General features: G+C 58.9%; 1 protein-coding gene across 8 annotated transcripts; it reads left to right on the top strand.

Annotated features, from left to right (window-relative positions):
• The first annotated feature begins 5791 nt into the window (after positions 1-5791).
• On the top strand, positions 5792-25049 carry ZNF316 (zinc finger protein 316). 8 transcript variants are annotated; one of them, XM_045387878.3, is made up of 8 exons: positions 5792-5912; positions 6428-6471; positions 10274-10364; positions 10772-11154; positions 11354-11475; positions 12222-12348; positions 12882-12995; positions 20926-25049. In XM_045387878.3, the coding sequence occupies exons 4-8, from the start codon at positions 10800-10802 to the stop codon at positions 23241-23243; spliced, it is 3036 nt and encodes a 1011-aa protein (XP_045243813.2). In that variant the 5' UTR covers positions 5792-5912; positions 6428-6471; positions 10274-10364; positions 10772-10799; the 3' UTR covers positions 23244-25049. The 8 variants fall into 8 exon arrangements, with proteins under 8 accessions (XP_045243813.2, XP_045243809.2, XP_045243808.2 ...); XM_045387874.3 differs by having other exon boundaries at positions 10227-10364; XM_045387873.3 differs by having other exon boundaries at positions 10162-10364.
• The last annotated feature ends 1587 nt before the right edge of the window (positions 25050-26636 follow it).

Below are 26636 nucleotides of genomic sequence, written 5' to 3'. Positions count from 1 at the left end.
ACAGCCTGCAGAGACATGAGCCAATGAAACCTCTTTTCTTTGTAAATTACCTAGTCTATGGCAGTTCTTTATAGCAATAGGATAACTGACTAACACAAAGCATGAGCCACCGCTCCCAGCCTCAGCTGTGGTTTTAATAGCAGCACTACTGCCTTCAGCCCACTCCAGGCACATAGAGGCTCAGTGGGAGCATCCATCAGCACCCTTCTGTACCAGGCTCCCTGCCAGCCCCTGGCGTGAGAGCTCAGGAGGAGCCCAGGAGGGCTTCCTGTGGGAAGAGACGGCTGAGGAAGTCCTAAGAGCCGAGTGGAGGGGAGCTCTGCCCAGTCATGGTTCAGTCCCTGCAGGTGGGTCTGTGCAGATATGGGGCAGGCCCAAAGCCCATGTACTTGAATGGAGATGCTCTCGGCCTCACAGAATTCCAAATGCTCCTGATGCCTGGTAACTCTTCACATACCCTGTGTCCCTGCCAGTGAGACACATGAAGGCTGAAACCCAGAACAAGCTTCACGCCAATCACTGGGTGGGCCAGCACCCTCCTCACTGCCAGCACCCACTGTGGAGGATGGGCAGGAGCCAGGCAGACGATACCCCAGGAACTGTTTCATGAGTATGCTTGGGTATTCCCCCAGCCCCAATCCCACCAACTGCTCATAGATACATGACTGACATGGAAATTGTACTAGTACAAAAAGGGTATGATTTAACTTTTTTTTTGAGACGGAGTCTCGCTCTGTTGCCCATACTGGAGTGCAGGGGCGCGATCTCGGCTCACTGCAACCTCCACCTCCCGGGTTCAAGCGATTCTCCCACCCCAGCCTCCCGAGTAGCTGGGATTACACCTGGCTAATTTTATATTTTTAGTAGAGACGGAGTTTCTCCATGTTGGTCAGGCTGGTCTTGAACTCCCGACCTCAGGTGATCCGCCCACCTCAGCCTCCCAAAGTGATGGGATTACAGGTGTGAGCCACTGCACCTGGCCCCTAATTTTTGTATTTTTAGTAGAGACAGAGTTTCCCCACGTTACCTAGGCTAGACTTGAACTCCTGACCTTAGGTGATCCACCCGCCTCAGCCTCCCAAAGTGCTAGGATTACAGGTGTCAGCCACCGTGGCCAGCTATTTTATTTATTTTATTATTATTACTTTTTGAGACAGAGTCTCGCTTCTCGCTCTGTTGCCCAGGCTGGAGTGCAATGGCGCAATCTCAGCTTACTGCAAGCTCCGCCTCCCAGGTTCATGCCATTCACCTGCCTCAGCCTCCCGAGCAGCTGTGACTGCGGGCCCAGCTAAATTTTTTTGTATTTTTAGTAGAGACGGAGTTTCACCGTGTTAGCCAGAATGGTCTCAATCTCCTGACCTCGTGATCTGTCCGCCTTCCACCTTGGCCTTCCAAAGTGCTGGGATTACAAGTGTGAGCCACTGCGCCTGGCCTATTTTATTTTTGAGACGGAGTCTTCCTCTGTCACCCAGGCTGGAGTGCAGTGGTGTGATCACAGCTCATTGCAGCCTCAACCTCTTGGGCTCAAGCAATCCTCTCACCACAGCCTCCCGAGTAGCTGGGACTACAGGCATGCACCACCACACCCAACTAATTTTTAAATTTTTAGTAGAGTCAGGGTTTCACTATGTTGCCCAGGCTGGTCTTGAACTCCTGGGTTCAAGCCATCTTCCTGCTTCGGCCTCCCAAAGTGCTGGGATTCCAGGTGAGAGCCATTGCACCCAGCTACTTTTTAAAAATGTTGTGTAGAGACAGGGTCTTGCTATGTTGTCCAGGCTGCTCTCAAACTCCTGGCCTTAAGCTATCCTCCTGCCTCAGCCTTCCAAAGTGCTGGGACTACAGGCATGAGCCAATCCTGGCCTGCTTTTTCATTACTTCCTTCTTCAAGTGAGTCTGGGGAAATCTATCAAGACTGAGTTCAGTAGTGAGTGACAAGAAGGTCCAACTGAACTACAATTTATGAAAACCAATTGTCCTCAGGTCAGAGGCATCCTCAGGTGGCCCAGGCCTGGTCTAGCATTTCCCCAAAGCCAAGGACACCTAAGCCCCACCAGCTTCCTTCCTCTCCTCTCTGTCTCCTCAGCCCCTCAGCAGCGCTGTTGGAGCAAGAAGCAAAAATCACTGGTAGGGCCTGGCGAGATGGCTCACGCCTGTAATCCCAGCACTTTGGGAGGCTGAGGTGGGAGGATCACTTGAGCCTGGGAGTTTGAGACCAGCCTCGGCAACATAGGGACACACCATCTCTACAAACACTAATAATTTAAAAAATTAGCCAGGCATGGTGGCACGTGCCTATGGTCCTAGCTACTCAGGAGGATCACCTGAGCCTAGGAGGTCAAGGCTGCAATGAAGCTATGATCACATCACTGTACTGCAGTCTGGGTGACAGAGTGAGGGAAGGGAAAGGAAGGGAAAGGGAGGGGAGGGGAGGGAAGGGAAAGGAAGGGAAGGGGAGGGGAGGGGAGGGGAGGGAAGGGAAAGGAAGGGAAGGGGAGGGGAGGGGAGGGGAGGGAAAGGAAAGGAAGGGAAGGGGGGGGAGGGAAGGGGAGGGAAGGGAAAGGAAAGGAAGGGGAGGGGAGGGAAGGGAAAGGAAGGAAAGGGGAGGGGAGGAGAGGGAAGGGAAGGGAAAGGAAGGGAAGGGGAGGGGAGGGGAGGGGAGGGAAGGGAAAGGAAGGGAAAGGGAGGGGAGGGGAGGGGAGGGAAGGGAAAGGAAGGAAAGGGGAGGGGAGGGGAGGGGAAGGGAGGGGAGGGGAGGGGAGGGAAGGGAAAGGAAGGGGAGGGGAGGGGAGGGAAGGGAAAAGAAGGGGAGGGGAGGGGAGGGAAGGACAGACCAAGAGGAGATCTGAGGAGATGCGGGGGTGATTCGGGGTCCCTGCCTGACAGGGTAGAGGGATCTAAGGCTGGGATGGAGCTGCTGACTCTCTCTTACACACCCTCCTCCCCTGGGGTCCCTTGCCATCCACATTACAGGTGGTTTTTGGCAATGGGCAGCACTGGGAAGTGACAGGGTGCAGGAGGGCAGGGTTGGGGTACTCTCTCCCCGCCACACTGTCCCTCCATAATCACAGTGCCCACAGTGTCCCCATCTTTATATCTCCACCTCCCTCCAGGTTTGACAACATCCTGCCCTTTCCTGCTGGAAGGCCTGGTGCCTTCACATTCCAGCTGCTTCCCTTTACCTGGTGTATTAGTCCATTTTAATGCTGCTAGAAAGAACTACCCAAGACTGGAAAACTTATAAAGGAAAGAGGTTTAACTAACTCACAGAGCCAGGCACAGTGGCTCATGACGGTAATCCCAGCACTTTGGGAGGCCAAGGTGGGCGGATCATGAGGTCAGGAGTTTGAGAACAGCCTGACCAACATGGTGAAACCCCATCTCAACTAAAAATACAAAAATTAGCCAGGCGTGGTGGTAGGTGCTTGTAATCCCAGCTACTTGGGAGGCTGAGGCAGGAGAATCACTTGAACCCGGGAGGTGGACGTTGCAGTGAGCAGAGATCGTGCCACTGCACCCCAGCCTGGGTGACAGAGCGAGACTCCGTCTCAAAAAAAAAAAAAAAAAAACCAAAAAAATCCCACCACCACCACCAAAAACTGACTCACAGTTCCGCTTGACTGGGGAGGCCTCAGGAAACTTACAATCATGGTGGAAGGGGAAGCAAACACTTCCTTCTTCACATGATGGCAGGAAGAAGTGTGGCGCAAAAGGGAAAAGCCTCTTACAAAACCATCAGATATCATGAGAACTCACTAACATGAGAACAGCATGAGGCGAACTGCCCCCATGATTTAATTACCTCCCACCGGGTCCCTTCCACAACATGTGGGGATCATGGGAACGACAATTCAAGATGAGATTTCAGTGGGGACACAGCGAAACCATATCACCTGGCAACACTGCTTTTGGTTGTTAATTGTCCTATAGTCAGAGCCCTTCCTGGGAACCGCCTGGGGGCAATTGCACCTTCCTACTGAACCTGACAGATCAGGTAGGGTGGAGAAGGGTCTAATCTAGGGATCAGGGTTCTAAAAGATACCCACAGGGGAGTCAGGCAGTGTCATTCAGATATGGGCCGGGAGGAAGGGGACAGGGAGTGATGGGCACTGAGGACCATGGCCAAGCTCAGTCCCACCCACAGAAGCTGGTTACTTCTCAGGCCCTACTGGCTGGTGCCCTACAAACCAGGGGCCTTGTGTTGCCAGAACTTCTGATTTTTCAAATTTTATTTATTATTAGAGATGGGGTTTCAATCTGTTGCCCAGGCTGGAGTGCACCGGTGCTTCGACCAGTGCTCATTGCAGCTTCGACCTCCTGGGTTCAACGATCCTCCCACCTCATTTTCTCAAAGTGCTGGGATTACAGGTGTGACCCACCTCGGCCCCCTAGAGTGCTTAATTTATAGGTGTGAGATCCTGCATTAGAACCTGATTTTTAAATTTTGTTTTTTAAACAAGAGTGGGACTCCTTATTTTAAAATGTTATTCTATTAAGACATTTTAAAACACCAAGAGCCAGGCAACATCACTGTGAGGGGTCTGATTCAAGGGGCTGGGGTTGCACCCCTCTGTAGGACTAAGGTTTGAGTCCTCCTCTATCTTATTACTATTTTTTTTTTTTTTTTTTTTTGAGATAGAGTCTCACCCTGTCACCCAGGCAGGAGTGCAGTGGCAATCTTGGCTTACTGCAACCGTCGCCTCCCGGCTTCAAACGATTCTCCTGTCTCAGCCTCCCAAGTAGCTGGGACTACAGGTGTGCGCTACCACAGCCGGCTAATTTTTGTATTTTTAGTAGAGGTGGGGTTTCACCCACCATGTTGGCCAGGCTAGTCTCGAACTCCTGACCTCGTGATCCGCCCGCCAAGGCCTCCCAAAGTGCTAGGATTACAGACACCGCGCCTGGCCGAGTCCTCCTCTATCTCTTGCCCAGTCAGGCCTGAGGTTCCCACAGAAAACACCAAGAACAATGGAGCAAGCGGGCTGGGAGCTGGGGAAGGGGCCTGAGCCACACCATTCCTGGTGGAAGACAGACCCTGGACTCCACCGATGCCAGAGCTCATCCTGACACCCCAGCTGCACCTCTTGGGAGTAGGTGCAGACAGGCTTGGGGGTGAGGGCCTGGGGGTGGCCGCTGAGGGCACCGATCCCTCCCTGGGCTCCTGGGGTCGCCTGTCACTTCTGCCCCTACAATGGCCATTCCCTCTGCCTGGACATCGCTTCTCTGCCGGTGACCCCATGTCCCTCCGAGTGCGGGCTCCACAACCCGTCTCCTCCCGCACTCAACCGCCACAGCCCACACATAAGACGTTCACCCCGCCTGTCCCTCCTCCCTCCCCGCCCACAAGACGTTCACCCAGCGAGGGCCCGGGGGTCTGGCGGAGTCGTGGACACCTGGCCTCCTCCCCACCACAGAGGTCGCCGCTTCCCTCCACCGTCCTGGGGTCCGGGGCAGGCCCCGTGGACAGGCGAAGGGGCCCCAGCGCGAGGCCTGGTCCTCAGCGGGCGCCCCCTGATGAACGAGGCCGGGCTGGGGTTCGGGGAAGGGTTAGGCGGCGTGACCTCGGGGTCACCTCCCAGACCTGGCCGGGGTGTCCAGGAGCGGGGCGAGGTCGTGGGCGCCCCACAAATGTCGAGGGCGCTCCCGTCCCCTCCCTGCACGCCCGGTCCGAGGCCCAGCTGGGCAAACCTCCACCACCCGCGCTTCCCAGCTCCGCGCCGCGGCCCCCGCGTGACCGGAAGTTCCTCCCCCCGCGGGCGCGGGCGAGGCGGGGCCGGCCGGCGGCACTTCCGGTGCCCACGCGCCGCCGTCGCGCAGCTCCCGGGCCGTCACTTTGTGTAGCGCGGGGCCCGCCGCCGGCCCGCAGGCCCCGGCTCCGGTGTCCGGCCCGCGGCTCGGCCAGCCCGGCCCGCGCGGTGAGTGGGTCTCGTGGGGCCGGTGGGCGGCGGCGCAGGCGGCAGGTGCGGGCGGGCCGGGCTTGCGCTCGGGGGCGGCGGCGGCGGGGCCGGGCTGGCCCTCGACGCCCGGCGCGGGGCGGCCGCGGGGAGGCGGCGGGGCCGAATCCTGCGGGGTCGGAGCGGAGCGCGGGTCGGGCCTTCAGCGGCAGCGCCCCCGCCTCCCGGACCCCCGTCCGGGCCTGCGCGTTGCGGACCCCCGGGGCCGGTTCAGGCAGGAGGCGGAGGGGGCAGGCCCGGGAGGCCACGCGTGACACCTCGGGGTGCTCGCCCACGCCTTCTCGGCCGTAGCGGCAGGGGCTGGGCCGCGGCCGCCCCCAGGACACACCCATCCAGGAGGGGCTGTCACCGTCTGGGTCTCTGCAGGAGGAGGCGGCTCCGGACGCCCTCTTGGGGGCGGGAGGCGCCCGGCCCGTCGCCCCAGGAGCCCGCTTTGTGACCTTGGGGGCCTTGTCTGGGCTTTCCCTCATCTGCAGAAGGAGCCCCGGTGGCCTGCTCGTCTGTCTTCTGCTGCCGGCAGGTGGGTAGGGACACCCATCCCTGAGATTGGATGGGGTCTGGGCTGTCCCGCGTGGCAGCAGAGGTAGGAAAGGGGCTGGGCTTTGGTCGAGGACCTGATGGGCAAGAGGAAGTGCAGATACCAGGAGGATGAGGCCCCCAGCTCTGCTTGTGTGGGGAGACCTTGGTGCTTGGTATGGTTCAACAAGTGTGGGCAGGTCTGGGGAGCCAGGTGGGGTGGTGAGGGGGTTACCCTGGGGGACCTGGGATGGCCCCCATGGAAATAACCTGCACCAGGAGCAAACCCAGGAGAGTAGGGGGATCCAGAATCCGAGGACAGACAGTGAGTACTGTGGTGGTGGGGGAAGGAAGTCTTCCAGGAGGGCATGAAGACCCGAAAGGCGCTGAGGGCAGTGGGGGCCACCCAGAGGGAATGAAGAGGGCTAGACACAAGCACAGCCCCACATATCCCACTCTCCGAGTTGAGTTTCCCTGGCTTTGGAGCTTTTGTGGAGAGTTTCTATCCACTTTCAAGCTTTTTCTCTTCTTCCTGTCCTTGTCTCCCTCCCTTTTTCTCTTGGAAGATATCTTGTCACCTCCCATTCTAAATGTTGGCTGCAGCACCGTATCCTAGAGTGCAGTAGCCTGGTAGAAATGAGGGTTTGGGGCCGGGTGAGGTGGCTTACGCCTGTGATCCCAGCACTTTGGGAGGCCGTGGCGGGTGGATCACCTGAGGTCGGGAGTTTGAGAATTGAGGGTTTGGGATGAAGTTGGTGAGGCCCCCTGTGGCCTCTGGTTTGGGATTGATGCTGAGGAGGCCCCCTGTGGCCTCTGACCCAAAGTTGGATGCCGAGGGAGAGGTGAGCAGTGTTTACAGTGGACTGGCAGGCTGGCAAGAGGAGGGAAAGAGTGCGGGTCTGGGGGAGGCAGAGATAACCCAGGGAGAGTTGCTGGAATCTAAACTGCCCGGCCCGCTGTGGTCTGGTTTGCAAACCATTCTGTTCTGAATCTTGGGTTGGGGACGATGTCTGGCTGTGTTTCTGACCTCTGTAGGAGCTGGTCCTCCACCTTCTCTGGTCATCCGTGGGTGGACTTCTTGGGAGAAAGAACTCGGTGTCCTCTTTGGAGGCAGAGACTCCCCACCGCTTCTGGGTGGGGATTTGTAAGGGTCTCACCAACCAGCAGTGGTCAGCCTGTTCTGGAACAGGACAGTAGGGCCAAAATGCTGAGTTTTAAAAATCCTGTGTCCATCACACTGGCTGGCGACTTTAGACATTCTTTTAGTAAGTGAATGCTTCTTAAGTGTTGGTGTCGGGGGAGTCAGACATGAGCGAAGGGAGCTTCTGCCGCCCTGGAGCTGACCATACGCAGGGAGAGAGATGGTAAGACAGTCTCATAAGTGTAGTTTTAAGATGTGGTAGGTGCTTCGAGGGAAGAAATACAGGGAACTGTATCACCACTGGGACCCAGGGGGCTGCCTCAGAAGATCACTCAGGAAGAGGGGGAGAGAGTTCCGGGGATGGGGAATAGCACACATAGGGCCTGAGATGAGATGAACATGCAGCCACTTTATTCTAAAGCCATGAAGTGTTCTTCTGTTGTGTCCTCATATTGGTGGCCTGGCTCTGGGAGTTGAAAGTTGCTGCTTCAGGTGGTGGCCAGGCAGGAGACAGCTCTGCCGGGCTTGGCATGGCACCTAGGCCCAGCCTGAATCTGCGGCCTGAGGCTTGAAAGAGAAAAGCCCTCCTCTGGGCCTCAAGTGGGTGGCGGTTGGGAAACCGTTGCTGAGTGTACCCAGCGCCCTGAGTGCTGGGCAAGGCCGTGTCCTCCTGGAGGTGGCTAGCATAACACGCAGAGCATGCGTTTCCACACTTCAGGCGTCTTCACGCGCCAAAGAGCTGTGGACACTGAGAAGGCCAGCTTCTGGGAGAGGCTGGAGATTGGGGTGGCGCTCCCAGGCATAGTTCTGTGACTTGAGTCTTTGGGGGTCAGTGATTCTGAAACTAGAAAGGGGGCTGGAGCCACTGAGGGGGCACAAGTGACCTTTGGGACAGAGGTGGCTTCTGGATGCCTGTGTGTCCCAGCCCTTGACTTGGGTGGGCCTGTGTGAATGCTCAGAGCTTCCTGGCTTTTAAAGCAGTGTGGATTTTAAAGCAGCTGCTCAAAGCAGTTCAGGAAACGAGTATGCGCCGCTGCTATGGTTTGGGTGTTTGTCCAGGTGTCAGGCTGTTCTTGCGTTGCTGTGAAGAACTACCTGAGACTGGCTAATTTATAAAGAAGAGGTGAAATTGGCATATGGTTCTGCAGCCTGTACAGGAAGCATGGTGCTGGCATCTGCCTGGCATCTAGGGGGCCTCAGGAAGCCTTTAATCATGGTGGATGGTGAGGGGGAATAGGCATGTCACATGGCAAAAACAGGAACAAGCAAGAGAGAGTGAGTGGGGAGGCGCCACACACTTAAAGACGACCAGATGTCCTGTGAACTCAGAGCGAGCACTCATTACTCACTGTCTCCAAGGGGATGGCCTGTCCCCATGATCCAGTCACCTCCCACCAGGCCCCACCTCCAGCATTGGGGATTACGGTTCAGCATGAGATCTGGGCCGGGGCAAACATCTAGGCTCCATCAGTCCCCTTCCAGTCTCACGCTGAAGCGTGATTTCCAGTGTTGGAGGTGGGCCTGGTGGGAGGGGATTGGCTCATGGGGGCGGATCCCTCATGAATGGTTTAGCACCATCCCGTTGGTGATAAGGGAGTTCTCAGTTCATGAGAGATCTGGTTGTTTTAAAAGAGTGTGGAGCTTCCTCCCTCTCTCTTGCTGCCCCTTTGTCTCCTTCCATGAGTGGAAGCTTCCTGAGGCCCTCCCCAGAAACAGATGCTGGTGCCCTGTCGGTGCAGGCTGTTGAACTGTGAGTGAATGAAACCTCTTTTCTTTATAACTTACTCAGCCTCAGGTATTCCTTCACAGCAATGCAGAAATGGCCTAACACAGCTGCCTAATTGATAGAGAAGTGATGGGTTACGGAGGGAGAGGTAATCACGGAGCAGCTTTCTCCTGTGTCTGTAAGAACACCAGGTGTGGTGGTCTGGACTGTTCTCATGAAGGCCACTCAGTCTTGTTTTAGGAGTTCTGTGGCAGACAGTGTCCACTGCTCGAGCTGGATGAACTAGGGGGGGCCCAGTGCTCTGTGTGGCCAAGTGGCCTGACATTCCAGGATGCTTCTGGGGCTCATGGCCTCAGCCCCTGGATTCTGGGCTTGGCTTGCTGTGGAAATGGCCCTGTTCAGGCCGGAGACACTGATAGTGTGTATCCTGGGTGACGGGCCGGGTCTCAGGTTTATACCCAGAAAGGAGCCACCGAAATGGACTCATCAACTCTGTGACTCTGCCCTGCCCTCGGGACCCCACAGGGGCTGGTGAAGGACACGCAGTGGGGAGGGGCCAGGGGTCCCAGGGCCAGCAGATCCCGTCCTGCCGTGTCCATGGCCCTGGACCCTGGACCCTGTGTCAGTGTGGCTGCCTCTCCCCTGAGCTTCTGGGCTGAGCTGTCCCTGATGTCAGTAAGAGAGTAGGACCCTGTAGCCTCTGGGACTTTGATAAGTCAGCCCTTAAGAGTCTCTGATCCCCAAACTTGAAATGTCACAGGCATTTCCTGTCCTCCTGATGGTCTGGCAATGAGCTGTGTGTCTACCATGCACTGCACTTTTCACAGAGCGAGGGCTGAGGGCACATGAAGGTGACGCTGGCTCGCAGCCCCCACTCTCCCATGTCCTGCAGGAGGGAGCCTGACCTGCTGGCTTCTCGGCACCTGTCTCTCCTCCCAGCCCCGTCGTGCCTTGCAAGTGCCTGCAGCCTGTCTGTGCTGAGACCTGTTGGCGTTCCCTGCTGGCCTGGTTCATGTGTGTTGAGGACCAGGTAAGCATCTCTTTGTTCTCAGTATCCTTCTGGCTAAACACGGGCCATCCTCGGGCTGTGTGATGCTTCCTTGTGGATAAAGACTGGGAGAAATGGCTGATTTACTCCAGGAAAGAGCAGCAGTTCACACCAGGCATGTAGTTCTTGGTGAAAAGGAGTTGAGACTGGCATCCTAGGGCTCACGCGGAGGGGCTCCTGGGGCAGCCTTTCTGGGTACGGAATGTCTTGGTGGTGCAGGGGAAGACTGTGGGAAGGCCTGGTCCTCCCTCATCTCCATTGCCTTCAACTACATAACAGGAGGAGTCAGTCCTGCTCCCTGCGCCCCTGCCAGGCTGTGGGCGACCCTGTGAGGGGGCCTGTATGGTGTGCTGGGAGCGGCGCATCACTGGCGTCCATCTGCGTTTCAGGCCACGCGGAGGCTCACTCCCAGGGAGGATGGCGGCACTCCACACGACTCCCGACTCCCCAGCTGCCCAGCTGGAGCGGGCAGAGGACGGGGCAGAGTGCGACCCTGACCAGGAGGAAGAGGAGGAGGAGGAGGAAAAGGGGGAAGAGGCGCAGGAGGTGGCAGAAGAGGAGGAGGAGATAGTGGTGGAAGAGGAGGAGGAGGGTGTGGCAGAGGTAGTGGAGGACATGCAGGTGGAGGAGGTGGCCGAGGTGGAGGTGGAGGCGGACGTGGAGGAGGAGGACGTGAAGGAGGTGCTGGCAGAGGAGCAGCATCTGGCATTGGGGACCCAGGAGCGACTTAGCCATGGTGGTGATGCCAAGTCCCCAGTTCTTCAGGAAAAGGGTAAGAAAAGCAGCCATCCTTGCGGAGGAGGTGAATGGGGCTGAGGTGGACCAGGCCAGGGACCTGGTCAAGTCAGGAGGGCTCTTGGGCCGATAGGGTGGAGCTGAAGCCCGGCTTTGCAGTGAGGGTGTTTCCGGGGCTCCTGGCCCTGCAGGCTGGGGGCTCAGGGCAGCTGGCCCTAAGAGATCTCTCCCCGCAGGCCTGCAGCCCTCCCGGGCTCCAGCCACTCCTAGGGATGAGGACCTGGAGGAGGACGAGGAGGAGGAGGAGGAGGAGGAGGAGGAGGAGGACGAGGATGATTTGCTGATGGCTGGGTCTCAGGTGAGCTGCCCTCTCCGTTTGAGGCTTGGGTAACCTAGGCAGGGTTCCCCCTGGGGCCTCGGCACCTGCTGTCTGGAGACATATGTTGGCAGCGGCCATGGCACTGGGGTCCCCAGGCTGGGCCCTGGCCCTGAGTTGGGAGGGGGCCACAGGAAGCGGCTGGGTGTCCAGCCCCAAGCCCAGGGGTGTGGTCCTGCTCTCCTGAGCGTTGGGTTGTCCTGATCCCTTTGGCTGCCACCCACTCAACGGCACTGCACAGCGACTTCAGAGGCCTGGCTCTCCCCCAAGGCTGGCCGCTCCCGCACCTGGAGTGCCTGTCACATGTCCAGGGTCTGGGTTCCTGCTGCCCAGACAGGTCAGGCGCCAGTGCCCACGCTCAGTTTAGCTGCTCCTGCTTGTCCACACAGGAGTGGGCCCTCCATGGCTGACGTGGCCGTTGCACCGGCTTGAGCCACACTGCATGAAGAGGGGAACTGGGGGCAGGGCTCATTGTCTCCTGACCTCTGCATGAGCCACAGCTCTGCCCTAGGAGCTGGGTCATTCAGCCTCTTTAGCTTGAGTCCCCATTCTCTGGCTGGGATCTGGCCCCTGCTTTCCAGGGCTGCGGCAAGACCTGAAAGCCCTCAGTGCCATCTGGGCATCTATGTCCCCCTGACACCCACGCTGGAGGGCCTCAGTGGCCTCAATCATCCGTGGCTCTTTGTAAAGGGCTCCCTCAGCTTCTCACCTGGGGCTCTGTTTCCCAGGGGCTGGTGACATTTGAAGACGTGGCTGTGTACTTCTCCCTGGAGGAGTGGGAAAGGCTGGAAGCAGACCAGCGGGGCCTCTATCAGGAAGTCATGCAGGAGAACTATGGGATTCTGGTGTCCTTGGGTAAGGATGGGACCTTTAGTCCCCAAGAGGCAGCCTGGTGTGATGGCTGCCAGGGGCTTAGCTGTCTGACAGGGGGGGCTTTCGAATCCCAGGGTCTTTGCAAAGGTGGATGCTGGGCCCAGTCCACCTCCCAGGGAAGCCCTAGGACCTCATGGCCTCTGGGGTGGGGTGGGGGATGTCACTGGCCAGGCAGCGCCCTGAGCCAGGTGATACGTCTGTGGAGGCAGTCTGACTCTGGTCTCTGTGGCATGGCCCCTGAAGCCTCTGGGGGTGAGGAGGGAGAGGGAGGAGGAAGAATGTGGGCATCTTGCAGGTGAAGGTGTTGGGGGGGCTTGGTGGGAGGAGAGCAGGGGAGGACAGGGAAAGGTTCAGAGGGAAGGGAATGCCTGGACCCTTCGGAGCAGGGAGGGGTGGGGAGGGCTGATGCTGGGAAGGTGGAGGTGGAGGGGCACTGAGCGGTGGCGCAGCACGGGCCATAGGGCAGCAGAGGGCCCACGGGAGCTGCCTATAGCCGTTGTCTGTTCTCCTGGCAGGATACCCAATCCCCAAGCCTGATCTGATCTTCCGACTGGAACAAGGGGAAGAACCTTGGGTCCCAGATAGCCCCCGACCTGAGGAAGGAGACATCGTCACTGGTGTCTACACAGGTGAGCGCGGATGGAATTTCGTGGTTTGTGCCGACAGCTTCTCGGAGCTGTTGTCAAACTTTGGCCTTCACCGAGCTCTCTGCAGACCTGGTACCTGGTGCCTCTGACTGTGCCTCTGACCATCTGTGCTGAGGAGTGAGGTATGGAGGGGGCTCCGTGGATATGGGGGTGGCCGGCCTGTGCCAACCTCTGCCTTTGCTGCCTGGCTTCTGGTGGTTCAAGTTCCAGAGAGGTCCGAGGGCTATAAGGTCCTTAGAGAACCTAGAGGCTCCTCCTAGGAACCTTTAAAAATGATTCCCTGTCCCACGTTGGAGCCCGTGAATTTCTTTGCATGTGAGGGGCCAGCTGTCAGGTGGTCGGCTGAGCCAGGGCAGGCGCAGGAGCCCAGCACGCCGTCGCGGAGGCCCTTCTGATGACAGTGCTAGCTGGTCCTCCTGCTTCTCCGCCCACTTGGCCGCGTGTCTGGGAAAAGGCTCCCCGCAGTCTCCCTTGCTCTCCCTGGAGCACCGTGGGAAGGATTCTGACCGGGGTGGGCAGCTTGGGGCATTCTGGAGAGGAGGTTTTGGAGTGATGGGTGCAGAAGGCGTTCAGGGTGGTGAATTTTCCTGGAAGCCTCAGGCCCAGCTCTGGCTCTGCTCCTTCAACTCTAAGGCTCCCTTTACTCATCTGAAGAAATTGAACTCAACTCAGGTTCCCACTGGAGGATGCCACACTGTCAGTTGCGTGGAGGTTCTTAGTGGTGTCTGAGGGGCTCCTAGCCTTAGAGAGCTCTGCAGAGGCCCCTGCCCCACAGGTGTCTGGTTTGGGGCTGGGTGATGCCAGTCAGGAGGGGCAATGGGTAGACTCAGAGCACTGCATAGATGTGTTTTCAAATGAAAATACTGGTGTGTGGTGGCTCACGCCTGTAATCCCAGCACTTTGGGAGGCCGAGGCAGGCAGATCACGAGGTCAGGAGTTCAAGACCAGTCTGGGCAATATGGTGAAACCCCATCTCTACTAAAAATATAAAAATTAGCTGGGTGTGGTGGTGTGCACCTGTAGTCCCAGCTACTTGGGAGGCTGAGACAGAAGAATCGCTTGAACCCGGGAGGTGGAGGTTGCAGTGGGCCAAGATTGCACCACTGCACTCCAGCCTGGTGACAGAGTAAGACACCATCTCAAAAAAAAAACAAAAAACAAAAAACAACAAAAAACCATCAGATCTCGTGAGAACTCCCTCATCATCACAAGAACAGCATGAAGGAAATGGCCCCCATGATCTGATCACCTCCCACCAGGTCCCTCCCTTGACATGACACTTGGGGATTACAATTGGAGATAAGGTTTGGGTGGGGACACAGAGCTGAACTATCATGGAAGCCTCCTCTCTGTGTCATTGTAGGAGGCCTTTCCTGCCGCCATTCTCCAGACACTTGGGGACCCTCTTGGAACATTTCCTAGGCTTCAGTCAGGAGTGTTCTGGTTAGCAAGAAAGATCACTGCTGCCCCGGGATGAGTGTGGGATGTGGGTGACGCTCTCAGGAGGAGAAGGGGACACAGGCCTGTGGGGCCCGTCCCTCAGCATGTGGTCTACTTGTGCTCCTGTTCTCTGTGCCTCTTGGAGGGTTAGGGGTAGAGCCTTGTGCAGGCTTGAGCCTGAGTGGTTCCCTTTCAGTCCAGGCGACAGGACCCTTGTGGCCTGTGCACCTGGCTGGGGTTTGCAAGCTCCCTGGGGCTGGCTGTGCCAGTGCCCCCTGCGCCCCCTGCGGCTGCTCATCGTGCTGGGGCTGGTAGGCCTGGGATGCCCCTGGCCCTGAGTGGGTGTGTAAGGGCGGCCTCTGAAATGTGACCCATAGCCTGTGTACTGAGTGGCTACCCTCCCCTGGTGCTCCCCACTCCCCCAGTGCCCCCTGCCTCCCCTGCATTCATTTCTGGTGGGCTGAGCTGGCTGAGATCGCTGGCGCAGGACAGAGGCTGACTGTGCCCAGGCTGACAGAGTTTGTTCCTAGACTGGAGTCTTGCAAGAGCCAAATGTGTCCCTCTCTTGGGCTCCTTAATGAGTTGGGCCACAATGACATCTGGGCTCTGGTACTGCGCTCATCAGGACCCACCCCTCCTGAGGGCTGCTGAAGCCCCCACCTGCCCTTCAGCCATGCTCCAGCCCCACGCTTCCCCTCCTGCCCCTCCCCTGCCCTGCCTTTCTCCTTACCTGGCTTAGATCCCCACCCTGGTTGAACCCTGTTTTCTGCCGGCTCTGGTCTGCACCGGAGCAAGAATGTGCCTGGAGAAAATTGTGGCTGTGGGTGCCTGCAGGCCTTACGTGGCTGCCAGTGGCCTTGGCCTGGCAGGCCAACCTTGTACTTGTGGGGCTGCCCCTCCACCCTCTGAGATGGACCCCCTCAGCCACTGCAGACTGACCCTTCTGAGGTCACCTGCCCCAGTGAGGGGCAGGACCACTGCCTGTCCTCAGAGGAGGCCCCCTCCTTACAGACCTGGCAGCCTGGCCAGGGCCATGCAGCTGGTTCAGATCCCAGTGCAGCAGCTGTGCCCGAGAGCCCTACCTCCCCCAAGCACCAATGTGTGGGGCCAGTGCCACCCTCGTCTCCCTGACATTTTGCAGAAAGGCGGGCTGCTAATGCCTATGAACTTGGGCGTGTCACCCTTGTCCACCTCCTCCCTTTGCTGCCCCTCATGAGGGAGGGTCTCTCTGAGGCCATCTGGAGTTTGTGTCTGGATAGAGAAAGTTGCACCAGCCGGGGGAGAGGAGGGAGCAGGTGTTGGCCTCACTCGGAACTGACTTCCACAGCCTGCACTCCAGGCCAGGCCTTAGCGGATGGGTTGTCAGAGGGAGAGAAGCGGGGCTGTTCAGTCAGCTCACTCTGCAGACTCACCGTGGGGCCCAGGTCAGGTTGGGCCTGGAGGGCAGGTTCCAAACTCCAAGATGGGCAGAGGTTGCCCAGGGGTGGGAGTTGTAGATGGTGGCGCCTGCTGCCATGGGTGATGTGTGTGGGCTACACTGAGCAGCATCCCTGAGTGATGTGAGATGTGTGTGGCGTCCCATGCCAGGTTGGGACCGTGTCTTCTGGGTCAGGCATGTGGCTGTGGGGCCACTGTCTTCCCCACAGCCCCTGTGATTAGTGTCCTACATAGGACCCCCACCCTGTGCCCAGGGCAAGGCACTTACCGGACGTGTTCCGGGGGCTCTGCTGCTGGGGACATTGGCTGGCCCCTGGGATTACCACTGCCTCCTGCACAGTTAAACCAGGGCCTGGGGATAGAAGCTGGAGAGGCTGCAGTTGTGTTGGTGGGATTCTGGGTCAATGCTCGGCTTTGGTGATGCTGATGACCACCCTCCCTAGGGATCTTTGTGCATCCAGGGCCTCCCTGAGGGCCTTGGCACTGCACCAGCCACTGGTGAGCAGGAAGGCCCTAGTGTGGGCTGGAGGGTGCCCCGCCCCTCCTGTGCAGTCCAGGAGGCAGCCTGCCCCCGGGGCACAGGGCTGGCCAGGGGCCTGTCTAGGGTTAGGGACTGTGGCCCAGCCTCAAGAGGAAAGGCCTTGGTGGGGATCTGTGGCCACCAGGGCCTGATGGCAGGAAAGGAGCATCACCTGACATTTGGGGGACAACTTGAGCGATGACCAACAGAAAGCATGGGATGGACAGCAGGGGCCTCGGCATCTGCAGGGACCCATGGTGGCAGCAGCACCACCTGACCCTGGGAGGTGCTTCTGCAGCTGCGTAGCAGGTGTTTATGGATGTGCATTTCATCCTTGCAGTAGTCCCACCAAGTGGATTTATCCACTGGTGCTGTTATCGACCCATTTTACAGATGGGGAAACTCAGATTTAAGGCCTTGCCCAAGGTCCCATGGCCAGTGTGTCATAGGAGTAGAATTCACACCCAGGCAGAGCCCAGGCCCTCCAGCTGCCTTTTGAGGTGAAGCCAAGGGAGAGATGGTGTAGCATCCTGGCCTGGCCCCTGCTGTCCTGATGGAACTGAGCAGATGTGGGGCTTCAGCCTGCAGGAGGGTTACTGTGGTGGGTGCAGTGGAGTAGTGAGCCCTTGAGGAACATCTCAGCATTAAGATTTGAAGGGAAGCCTCTAAAGACGCCAGTCATGCTAGGGAGTAGCTGTGCCCGATGCTGGTGCCTGTGGAGGGAGGTGGGGGAGATAGTTCCTGTGACAGCCCCAACCCCAGCCCTGAGGCCTTTCATTCATTCCCTTGGCACCCAACCTGCTGGGGTGGTCTCCCCTCCATCAGCTCTTATCACCTGCCGCTGGATGGGAGGGGGATCTTAGTGTTCCCAGTTCAGGACACAGGCTGTGAAGGTCCTTGTGGCTACACTCTGAAAGCTTCTCCCTCCCTAGACAGCTAACTTTGAGCCTCTGGTCGGCCTCTGCTTTTGATCGCTGAGCCTTGTGGTCCCTCGGGATCTTCCTGGAAGCCTAGCTGAATGTTGCTAGGCCAGAGTCTTCAGGCCTAAAGGTGAGGTGCAGGGGAGAGGGACCGCCAGCCCCAGAGTTTCCTCTCCTCCGCTGTCCCCTGCGTTCTGGAGGAAGCAGGTGTGTTGGGCACCCTGGGCTGCTGTCACATGCTTCGTGCCCCAGTGCCCTCCAGCTGTTGAGAAACATGTGCCAACCCCTCCTAGTCAGCCTCCAGTCTTGGGTCTGATGAGTTGAGCTGTGAGGAGGCCTCACTTAGATCTGAAAAAGGGCTTTGGATCTGAGAGCCAGCAAACACCCTTGGGGCCATGTCCCTGGAGTCCTGTTGGCTGAACACCCTCAGTCAAGGATGTTCCCATCCACTTCGACAGAGCCTGGCCTGGGGCAGGCTGGTCTCCCTCTGGGACCCTTCCCAGGGGCCCTGCTACTTCCTGGGAGCTCCCCTCAGAGTGCAGCCAGCTCAGACTTCCCAGGGACTTGGATGCCCTTCCTGTCCCACACTCGGTGTCAGTGGTGGCCTATCACCATGCCATATGCTGGAGTGTGGCCCACCCTTGTCCCAGTTGTTGGACAGGCGGCATGCCAGCTCCAGAGCTGGTGGGAGGTGCCCTCTCTACAGAGCCCACTGGGAGGAGGGCTCCCTGCCTACCTCCCCAAGTGAGAGGCTTCCTTGCTGCACTGAGGATCAAGGGAGAGGTACTGGGAGGAGCCTCCCAGCTGTGGGCAGCTGAGACTTCTGTGGGCAAGGCCGCACTTGGCCTGGGAGTCCAGTTCTTTGAGGCTTATTGTACAGTAAATGCTCGTTGAGTCTTGGCTGGTTGCTGATGCATCTCGCTACAAAATCGTAGTTGTTCCTAGGCTTGAACCTTCCCCGTTTGGAGGCATCTCTAAACCCAAGACCTGCATCAGAGCCTGAGGGTCAGATCCTTTCCAGCTCTCTGCCAGCCTCCCTACCCTGTAGGGTTGGGGCTTAGGGCTGGGGTGCAGCAGCCTTCCCGGACCTGGGGAGCGTTGCTGCCAAACGGGAAAGGGTGACCACTGATGGGGACTGGGCTTTTCTTTGCTGCTCTGTGCACAGAGTGGCTGTGGGTGGCAGTTCGAGGTGGACTCAACTTAGTGACAAGAAACCTTTTTATTTCAAGCTTACGTTTACTATAATAGTAAACCGAGAAAGTATCATGAAATGGGAAAGATGAAGTAACCCATTTTCTGACCCTTTTCTATGATGCCTGTTTTTTCACAGTGAAGCCAGGCCTGTGTGGGTCTGTGTTTTCCTGAGGCTCTAGGTCCCCATGTGGAATGCATGTGGGACAAGGCAGTGCCAAGGCCATGCAGCCTGGTAGGGGCCAGCGTGCGACATGAGGGGCCACCCAAGGCGCACTGGGACCTCCTGGGCTCCGACTTCCCCCCTAGGGCAGGACTCAGTGGTCTAAGTTTATCCAGCTAGGTGATGGCTGAAATGGGCCAGTGCCTTGGCAGGGGACCCAGGTGGGGTGAGGACGAGATTCTCACACCAGCTGTGGGAGCTGGAACCTTCCAGATGCTGAGACTGTGGGGTGGACACCGGGCAGGGTCCATGAAGGTGCATATGGGGCCACAGGCCAGGTGTCATCCCTGTGTTCCCTGTGACTTAGTGCCTGCTCCACAGACATTAGTTCCCTCCTGGGTGTGTCATGGTGTCTTAGGTGTATCAGCCATCAATAGGCGCCCCACCAAGCCAGCTCCATCTACATGCTCTTTGCTGCCCACACAGGTGCCTCGGAGGGCCAAAGGGAGAGGGCAGGGGTGCAGCTTGGTGGGAAAGGGTCTGAATGGGGGAGGCTGAGCAAACCTTAGAGCTGACAGGCCAGGCGTGGTGGCTCACACCCATAATCCCAGCACTTTGGAAGGCCAAGGCAGGTGGATCACCTAAGGTCAGGAGTTCGAGACCAGCCTGGTCAACATGGTGAAACCCGTTTCTATTAAAAATACAAAAAAAAGTGGCCAGGTGCGGTGGCTCACGCCTGTAATCCCAGCACTTTGGGAGGCTGAGGCGGGCAGATCACAAGGTCAGAAGTTCGAGACCAGCCTGGCCAATATGGTGAATCCCTGTCTCTACCAAAAATATAAAAATTAGCCGGGCGTGGTGGCAGGCGCCTGTAGTCCCAGCTACTCAGGAGGCTGAGGCAGAAGAATCACTTGAACCTGGGAGGTGGAGGTTGCAGTGAGCCGAGATCATGCCACTGCATTCCAGCCTGGGCGACACAGCAAGACTCCGTCTCAAAAATAAAACAAACAGCTGGGCACGATGGCTCACCCCTGTAATTCCAGAACTTTTGGGAGGCCGAGGCAGGCGGATCACCTGAGGTCAGGAGTTTGAGACCAGCCTGATCAACATGGAGAAACCCTGTCTCTACTTTAAAAAAAAAAAAAAAAAAAGCAAAAAAAAAAAAGCTGGGCGTGGTGGCATACGCCTGTAATCCAACTACTGAGGAGACCGAGGCAGGAGAATTGCTTGAACCTGGGAGGTGGAGGTTGCGTTGGGCCAAGATTCCGCCATTGCACTCCAGCCTGGGCAACAAAAGCGCAATTCCGTCTCAAAAAACAAAACAAAACAAAATTTAAAAAAGACTAGGCGTGGTGGGTCACACCTGTAATTCCAGCACTTTGGGACGCTGAGGCGGGCAGATCACCTGGGGTCAGGAGTTCGAGACCAGCCTGGCCAACATGGTGAAATACAAAAAATACCCAGCTGTGGTGGTGTGCGCCTGTAATCCCAGCTACTAGGGAGACTGAGGCTGGAGAACTGCTTGAACCTGGGAGGTGGAGGATGCAGTGAGCTTTAAAAAACAAACAAAAAGCCAGGCGTGGTGGCATGAGCCCATAATCCCAGCTACTCGGGAGGCTGATACGGGAGAATTGCTTGAACCCAGGAGTCGGAGGTTGCAGTGAGCCAAGATCGAGCCACTGCACTCCAGCCTGGGTGACAGAGTGAGACTCCCGTCTTTTTAAAAAAAAAAAAAAAAAAAGCTTAGCGCTGACAAAGGCAGGTTCTCTGTGGAGGGGGCCGCAGGCTGCGCTGTCTTCCAGGGAAGCCAGGGAGGGGGAGCTCTCGGGAAAACGGCCCCAGCGTCTCCACCTGGTTTTCTCAGCACAGGATCCCTGCTTGGGTCTCACCCCGTGCTAGAGTTTGCCCCATTCCTCAGCAGGTGGCAAGCTCTGGAGGGAGCCTGCGGTCTGGAAGAGATGTTGGACGGGAGCCCTGGCTTTCCTGGGAGGGACAGTTTCGTGTGCTGCGTGTCCCCAGGTTCCTAGCTGGGGGCGGCGGCTTTCCTGTCCTGTGCCTGTTCAGGACTGGCAGTGGGGCATGGGCAACCACTCACTTGGCGAAAGGAAGTGCCCTGTCCTACTGAAGGAAGGTCCTGCTGGTGATGTCTCAGAAGCCCTGATTTCTCGGGGCAGGAACCTTCCAAAGGCTCCTGTCAAGTTCACTTACCTCTCTCTTCTGGCCTGCCTTTGTCGTCTTCAGGAGCCTGGTTCTGGACGGACGACATAGAGGACCACGATGAGGAAGACGACGAGGACTTCCTGGCGGAGGTGGCTGAGGAGGAGAACGAGCCCCCAGGGCTCTGGTCGGCGGCCTACGGCGTGGGGGACGTGCCTGGGACGTGGGGCCCCGACGACTCGGATTCGGCGCAGACTCCAGAGGGGTGGGGCCCCGACCAAGGCGGCCTTGGGGTACTGGCCGACGGCTCTGAAACGAAGCCTTTCCTGCACGGCCGGGAGCCGGCTGCGAACCTGCTGTCGCCCTGGGCGTTCCCCGCCTCAGTGGCTCCGCTGGCCGGGCGGCCCGAGACCACGTGCGACGTGTGCGGCAAGGTCTTTCCGCACCGCTCGCGGCTAGCCAAGCACCAGCGCTACCACGCGGCCGTCAAGCCCTTCGGCTGTGAGGAGTGCGGCAAGGGCTTCGTGTACCGCTCGCACCTGGCCATCCACCAGCGCACGCACACCGGCGAGAAGCCCTTCCCGTGCCCGGACTGCGGCAAGCGCTTCGTCTACAAGTCGCACCTGGTTACGCACCGACGCATCCATACGGGCGAGCGGCCCTACCGCTGCGCCTTCTGCGGCGCGGGCTTCGGGCGCCGCTCCTACCTGGTCACGCACCAGCGCACGCACACGGGCGAGCGGCCCTACCCGTGTCCGCACTGCGGCCGCAGCTTCAGCCAGAGCTCGGCGCTGGCGCGGCACCAGGCGGTGCACACGGCTGACCGCCCGCACTGCTGCCCCGACTGCGGGCAGGCCTTCCGCCTGCGCGCCGATTTCCAGCGCCACCGACGCGGCGGGGGCTGTGCGGAGCCGGGTGGTGACGGCCCCCGGCGGGAGCCCGGCGAGACGGCGGCCGCCGCGGGGCCGGAGGACACCGACCCTGGGCCAGAGGGACCGGGGGGACCTGAAGCTGGCGAAGCGGATGGAGAGGCGGAGGCCGCGGCCGAAGAGAGAGAAGAGGCGGCGGTGGCGGCGCCCACCCCCAGCGGCAAGGCGGACTCCGCGCCGGACCGGCGCTTCCTGGAGCTGGGCAACGGCCTGGGAGAGGGCGAAGGCCCTTCCTCCCACCCGCTGGGCTTCCACTTCCCCGTGCACCCCAAGTCCTGGCTGCACCCGGACAGCTTCCCGCTCCTGGGCCTACCCGACTTCCGAGAGCGGCTGCCGGTCGACGGGCGCCCGCTCCCGGCGCCCCTGGGGGGCCCGCTCTCCCTAGTGGAGGGGACCGGGCTGGCCTGCGACCCTTTCGGCGGCGGCGGGGCCGGGGGCGGCGGAGGCGGCCTGCGCGCGTTCGGGCCTGCCGTCGGGAGTCTGCTCGCGGAGCCTGCGCCGGCCGCGCTGGCGGAGGAGGAGAGCCCGTGGATCTGCTCGGACTGCGGCAAGACGTTCGGGCGCCGGGCCGCGCTGGCCAAGCACCAGCGCTACCACGCGGGCGAGAGGCCACACCGCTGCGCCGATTGCGGCAAGAGCTTCGTGTACGGCTCGCACCTGGCGCGCCACCGGCGCACGCACACAGGCGAGCGGCCCTTCCCGTGCCCCGAGTGCGGCGCGCGCTTCGCCCGCGGCTCGCACTTGGCGGCGCACGTGCGCGGGCACACCGGCGAGAAGCCGTTCGTGTGCGGCGTGTGCGGCGCGGGCTTCAGCCGTCGCGCGCACTTGACAGCGCACGGGCGCGCGCACACCGGGGAGCGGCCCTACGCGTGCGGAGAGTGCGGCCGGCGCTTTGGTCAGAGCGCGGCGCTGACGCGGCACCAGTGGGCTCACGCGGAGGAGAAGCCGCACCGCTGCCCCGACTGCGGCAAGGGCTTCGGCCACAGCTCGGACTTCAAGCGGCACCGGCGCACGCACACGGGCGAGAAGCCCTTCCGCTGCGCCGACTGCGGCCGCGGCTTCGCACAGCGCTCCAATCTGGCCAAGCACCGGCGCGGCCACACGGGCGAACGTCCCTTCCCGTGCCCAGAGTGTGGCAAGCGCTTTTCGCAGCGTTCGGTGCTGGTCACGCACCAGCGCACACACACGGGCGAGCGGCCCTATGCCTGCGCCAACTGTGGCCGCCGCTTTTCGCAGAGTTCGCACCTGCTCACCCACATGAAGACGCACCGCGGCGCCGCCGCAGCGCCGGGCTCGGGTTCGGCCCCAGCTCCCGCGCCCAAGCCCGAGGCGGCCGCCAAGGGGCCGTCCAGCGTCGGCCCGGGGGAGCGCGGCAGCGCCCTGCTGGAGTTCGCGGGCGGCACAAGCTTCGGCTCGGAGCACCAGGCCGCGTTTGCCGGGCCCTCTGGCGCCTACAGGGAGGGCGTCCTGTGAGGGGCCCGGGGCCGACGGCAGCGCAGCCTGCAGGGCCACCGGCCCCTCGCTCCTCGGGCCCCGGGAGGCTGAGGGTCCCAGTCCTGGGTGCGGTGCCTTCCCTCAGCCCCCGCCCTGCGGCCCCGGGTCTCTTGCCCGCCGGGTCCGTGAGCTCAGCCGTGGAGCCGTGGAGAGCTCTGGAGAGAAGAGCAGCGCGGAGGCAGCGAGGCCTGGGCGCCACCCCCACGGAGACTGCGATATCCCCTGGGTGGGCCCGGGCTGTGAAGCAGGGCGGTAGTTGGCGGGCGATGCTATTTATTTCACCCGGATTCCGACTTCGGTGGCCCAGGGAGCAAGGGACTTGTGCGTTTGCAACCGGCTGTGGCGGCGAGGGAGGGGAAAGCCCTTGCTCCACGGGAGGGTGGGGTCCAGTCACCCAGGTGGGCCAGCGAGATGCCTGGGAGGCCGGTGGGTTTGGCTGACCACTTCCTCCCATTCCTCAGTGGGAGATTTAGGGCCTCGCGGTCATCCGAAGGTTTAATTGCGCGAGGTGAGGGGAGGCCTTGTAGGTTTCCAAAAGGCTGAGCTCCAATGGGAAAACTTGAAACTTGTAGTCTGCAGATATTTATTTCCACCTCTCGTATGGCCTAAAGAATCTAGGAGAAGAATAAAGCCAGATACCAAACTTACGGCCAGGCAGACGGGTCGCGGGTGTTGACAGGGTCCTGAGGGAGTTTGAAGCCTTATTCTCGAGCCGCCTTCTGTCCTCTCCACACGGACACAGAGGGCACCCGGGCGCCCGCTGCACCGGTTCGGTTTTGGTCTCTGCTTCTCTCAGTCCTTTGGTACTTTCACCTCTTTCAGCCGGAGGTGGCAAACTCAGACATCTTTGGGCGCCCGAGGCCCTCGCAGCCCTGAGCCCCAGCTTTCACTTCCCTGGGCTGCCCGTCTCCCGGAATAGGCAGACGCTCCGTCCTCGGAGCCCAGCGCTCACTTAGAGTGACTGAGGTTGGTTGAAGGATCTTCCCCCACATCCCATAATTAGGGCCCTAGGACACCCGCAGGTCCCTTTAACTCTGCTTCTGTCATTACACTAGAACAAGTAGTGTTTCTGTTTAGAGTCCCATTTCACAAATTGGTTAGTGGAGGCACCCGTGTCCTGGCAGCTTGCACAGTGGCTGTCCACCTCTGGGGGGTGTGGACCTGAGCCGTGGCTCAGTGACAAACCAGGCACCCAACTATGCAAGGCCCCTGCCTGGTGGGCGCCCCACCCTCCGCACTGGGCCCATGGAAGCCACTGGGCAGGCAGCTGGGGTGTAGTTCATGTGAAGCCCCCCCCTCCCCTCATGCTTTTGGGGCCACTGTGAGTGGGGCCAGGAAACGGATTTTTGGTGCAGCTGCATTTCCTTATAGACCTAGTTCCTTCCACGTTAGTGTAGACATGGCCTTGGGGGCTGAGCGCAGCAGCCAGGCTGCCTGGGCTGGGGGCGGGTAGGAGGCACGGTAGTTGGTGGGTGGGAAGAGGGCCTGGGTGGTGGCGGTCAGTTAGCCTGGCTGGGTGAGGTTGCGGGGCGGGGTGGTGAGGAGAGCAGGGGTCCCAGGGAGGCATCGGGGTGCTGGGTAATGGCCTCAGCCCTGGGTTTCTCCTCTCCCTTTGGGACGGGAGTCTCAGAAAGGGCTAATGGCAAGGTGGGCTGGGGGGCTCTGGGATCTCAGCTCTAGCCCTATATGGCCAGGATCTGCTGTCCCTGCCCCTCCTGGGCCCCAGCAGCTGTCCTGCAGCCGTTGGCAGGAGGGCCTGGCTTTAATAAAGAGTGGACAAACTGAGCTTCTGACTGGACTCCATGCTGTTGCCACTTCTTGGAACCCGTCGGGGAGGCTTTGCGCGGCCTCAGGTCCAACTTGCTTCTGCAAATATTTTTAAAAGATTTTCTCTTTTAAGAAATTAGAATCGGTCCTAGGATGGCCCATGAGGAGTCAGCCCCAGGTCAGTGTGGCCCTGTGCTGCCCATGCTCACCGTCTTCCTTGGTGGCCCTCACCCTCTTCACACTTGATGTAGTGCAAACACCTGTCTTGGGCCATTACTGTTTGTGAAGGTGTTGGCCAGGCTTCTGGAGGCCAGAGTGAGGGGCCAGATGCCCTTCCTGGTGATCCAAACACATTCCCAGTCCTTTTCTCAGAGGCCCCTGCACCATGTGGCTCATCCAGGGCTCACCTGCTCCAGTACCAGGGCAAGGTGCACATCTCCAGGGCCCCAAAATGCCTTCCTTAAAGCTGATTTGTTGATTTCTTTATTCTTATCACATTGTAACCCACGATCCGATCTGACCCTCCTGTCCTTTCTCTATGGGTCTGAAAAATAAGAACTGCTGTAATCAAATGTGATCTGGAGGCATCAGAACAGAGCAACCTAATACTTCTTTTCTCACCCAGGCTGGAGTGCAGTGGCGAGATCTTGGCTCCGCCTCCCAGGTTCAAGCAATTCTCCTGCCTCAGACTGCCGAGTAGCTGGGATTACAGGCATGTGCCACCATGCCTGGCTAGTTTTTTGGTATTTTTAGTAGAGATGGGGTTTCACCATATTGGCCAGGCTGGTCTCGAGCTCCTGATCTTGTGATCTGCCTTCCTTGGCCTCCCAACGTGCTGGGATTACAGGTGTGAACCCCCGTGCCCGACCAGAGCAACCTAACATTTCAATAGAAAAAAAATAAAGCTGGGCATGGTGGTATGCATCTGTATTCCCATCTACTTGGGAGGATCTCCTGAGACCAGAAATTCAAGGCCAGCCTGGGCAACGTATTGAGACCCCATGTCTGAAACAGACTTTTGAGTGGCAGACAAATACAAAGACCTAGTTTAAAAATGCAACCCCTTGAGGATCTTATAGTCTATTCAGAAAAGTGAAATGAGGCTGGGTGTAGTGGCTCATGCCTGTAATCCCAGCACTATGGGAGGCCAAGGTGGGTCCCTTGAGCTCAGGTGGATTCCTTGAGCTCAGGAGTTCGAGGCCAGCTGGGACAACATGGCAAAACTCTGTCTCTATAAAAAATACAAAAATTAGCTGGGTGTGGTGGTGCATGCCTGTAGTCCCAGCTACTCTGGAGGCTGAAGTGGGAAGACTGCTTGAGCCTGGGAGGCAGAGGCTGCAGTGAGCTATGATCTCTCCATTGCACTCCAGCCTGGGTGACGGAACAAGACCCTATCTCACCAAAAAAAAAAAAAAAAAAAAAAGATTTCCCGATACAACTTAAAATTGACTGTCCAGCCAAATACTTACCAAAAAAAAAAAAGTTTATAGGGAGAAAAATACCTACTACCCCCCCATCCAATGGTCATAGAAAAAAGAAGTAGACACCCTTTATTGCCAAGGAGGAGTTAAACCCTAGTGACCTGTGAAATGTGAGTCACGAAAG

This window comes from Macaca fascicularis, chromosome 3 (genome assembly GCF_037993035.2).
Source record: "Macaca fascicularis isolate 582-1 chromosome 3, T2T-MFA8v1.1".
Classification (NCBI taxonomy): Eukaryota; Metazoa; Chordata; class Mammalia; order Primates; family Cercopithecidae; genus Macaca; species Macaca fascicularis.
The sequence above is the reverse complement of the archived record's forward strand: the minus strand, read 5'-3'. Positions and strand labels throughout refer to the sequence as shown.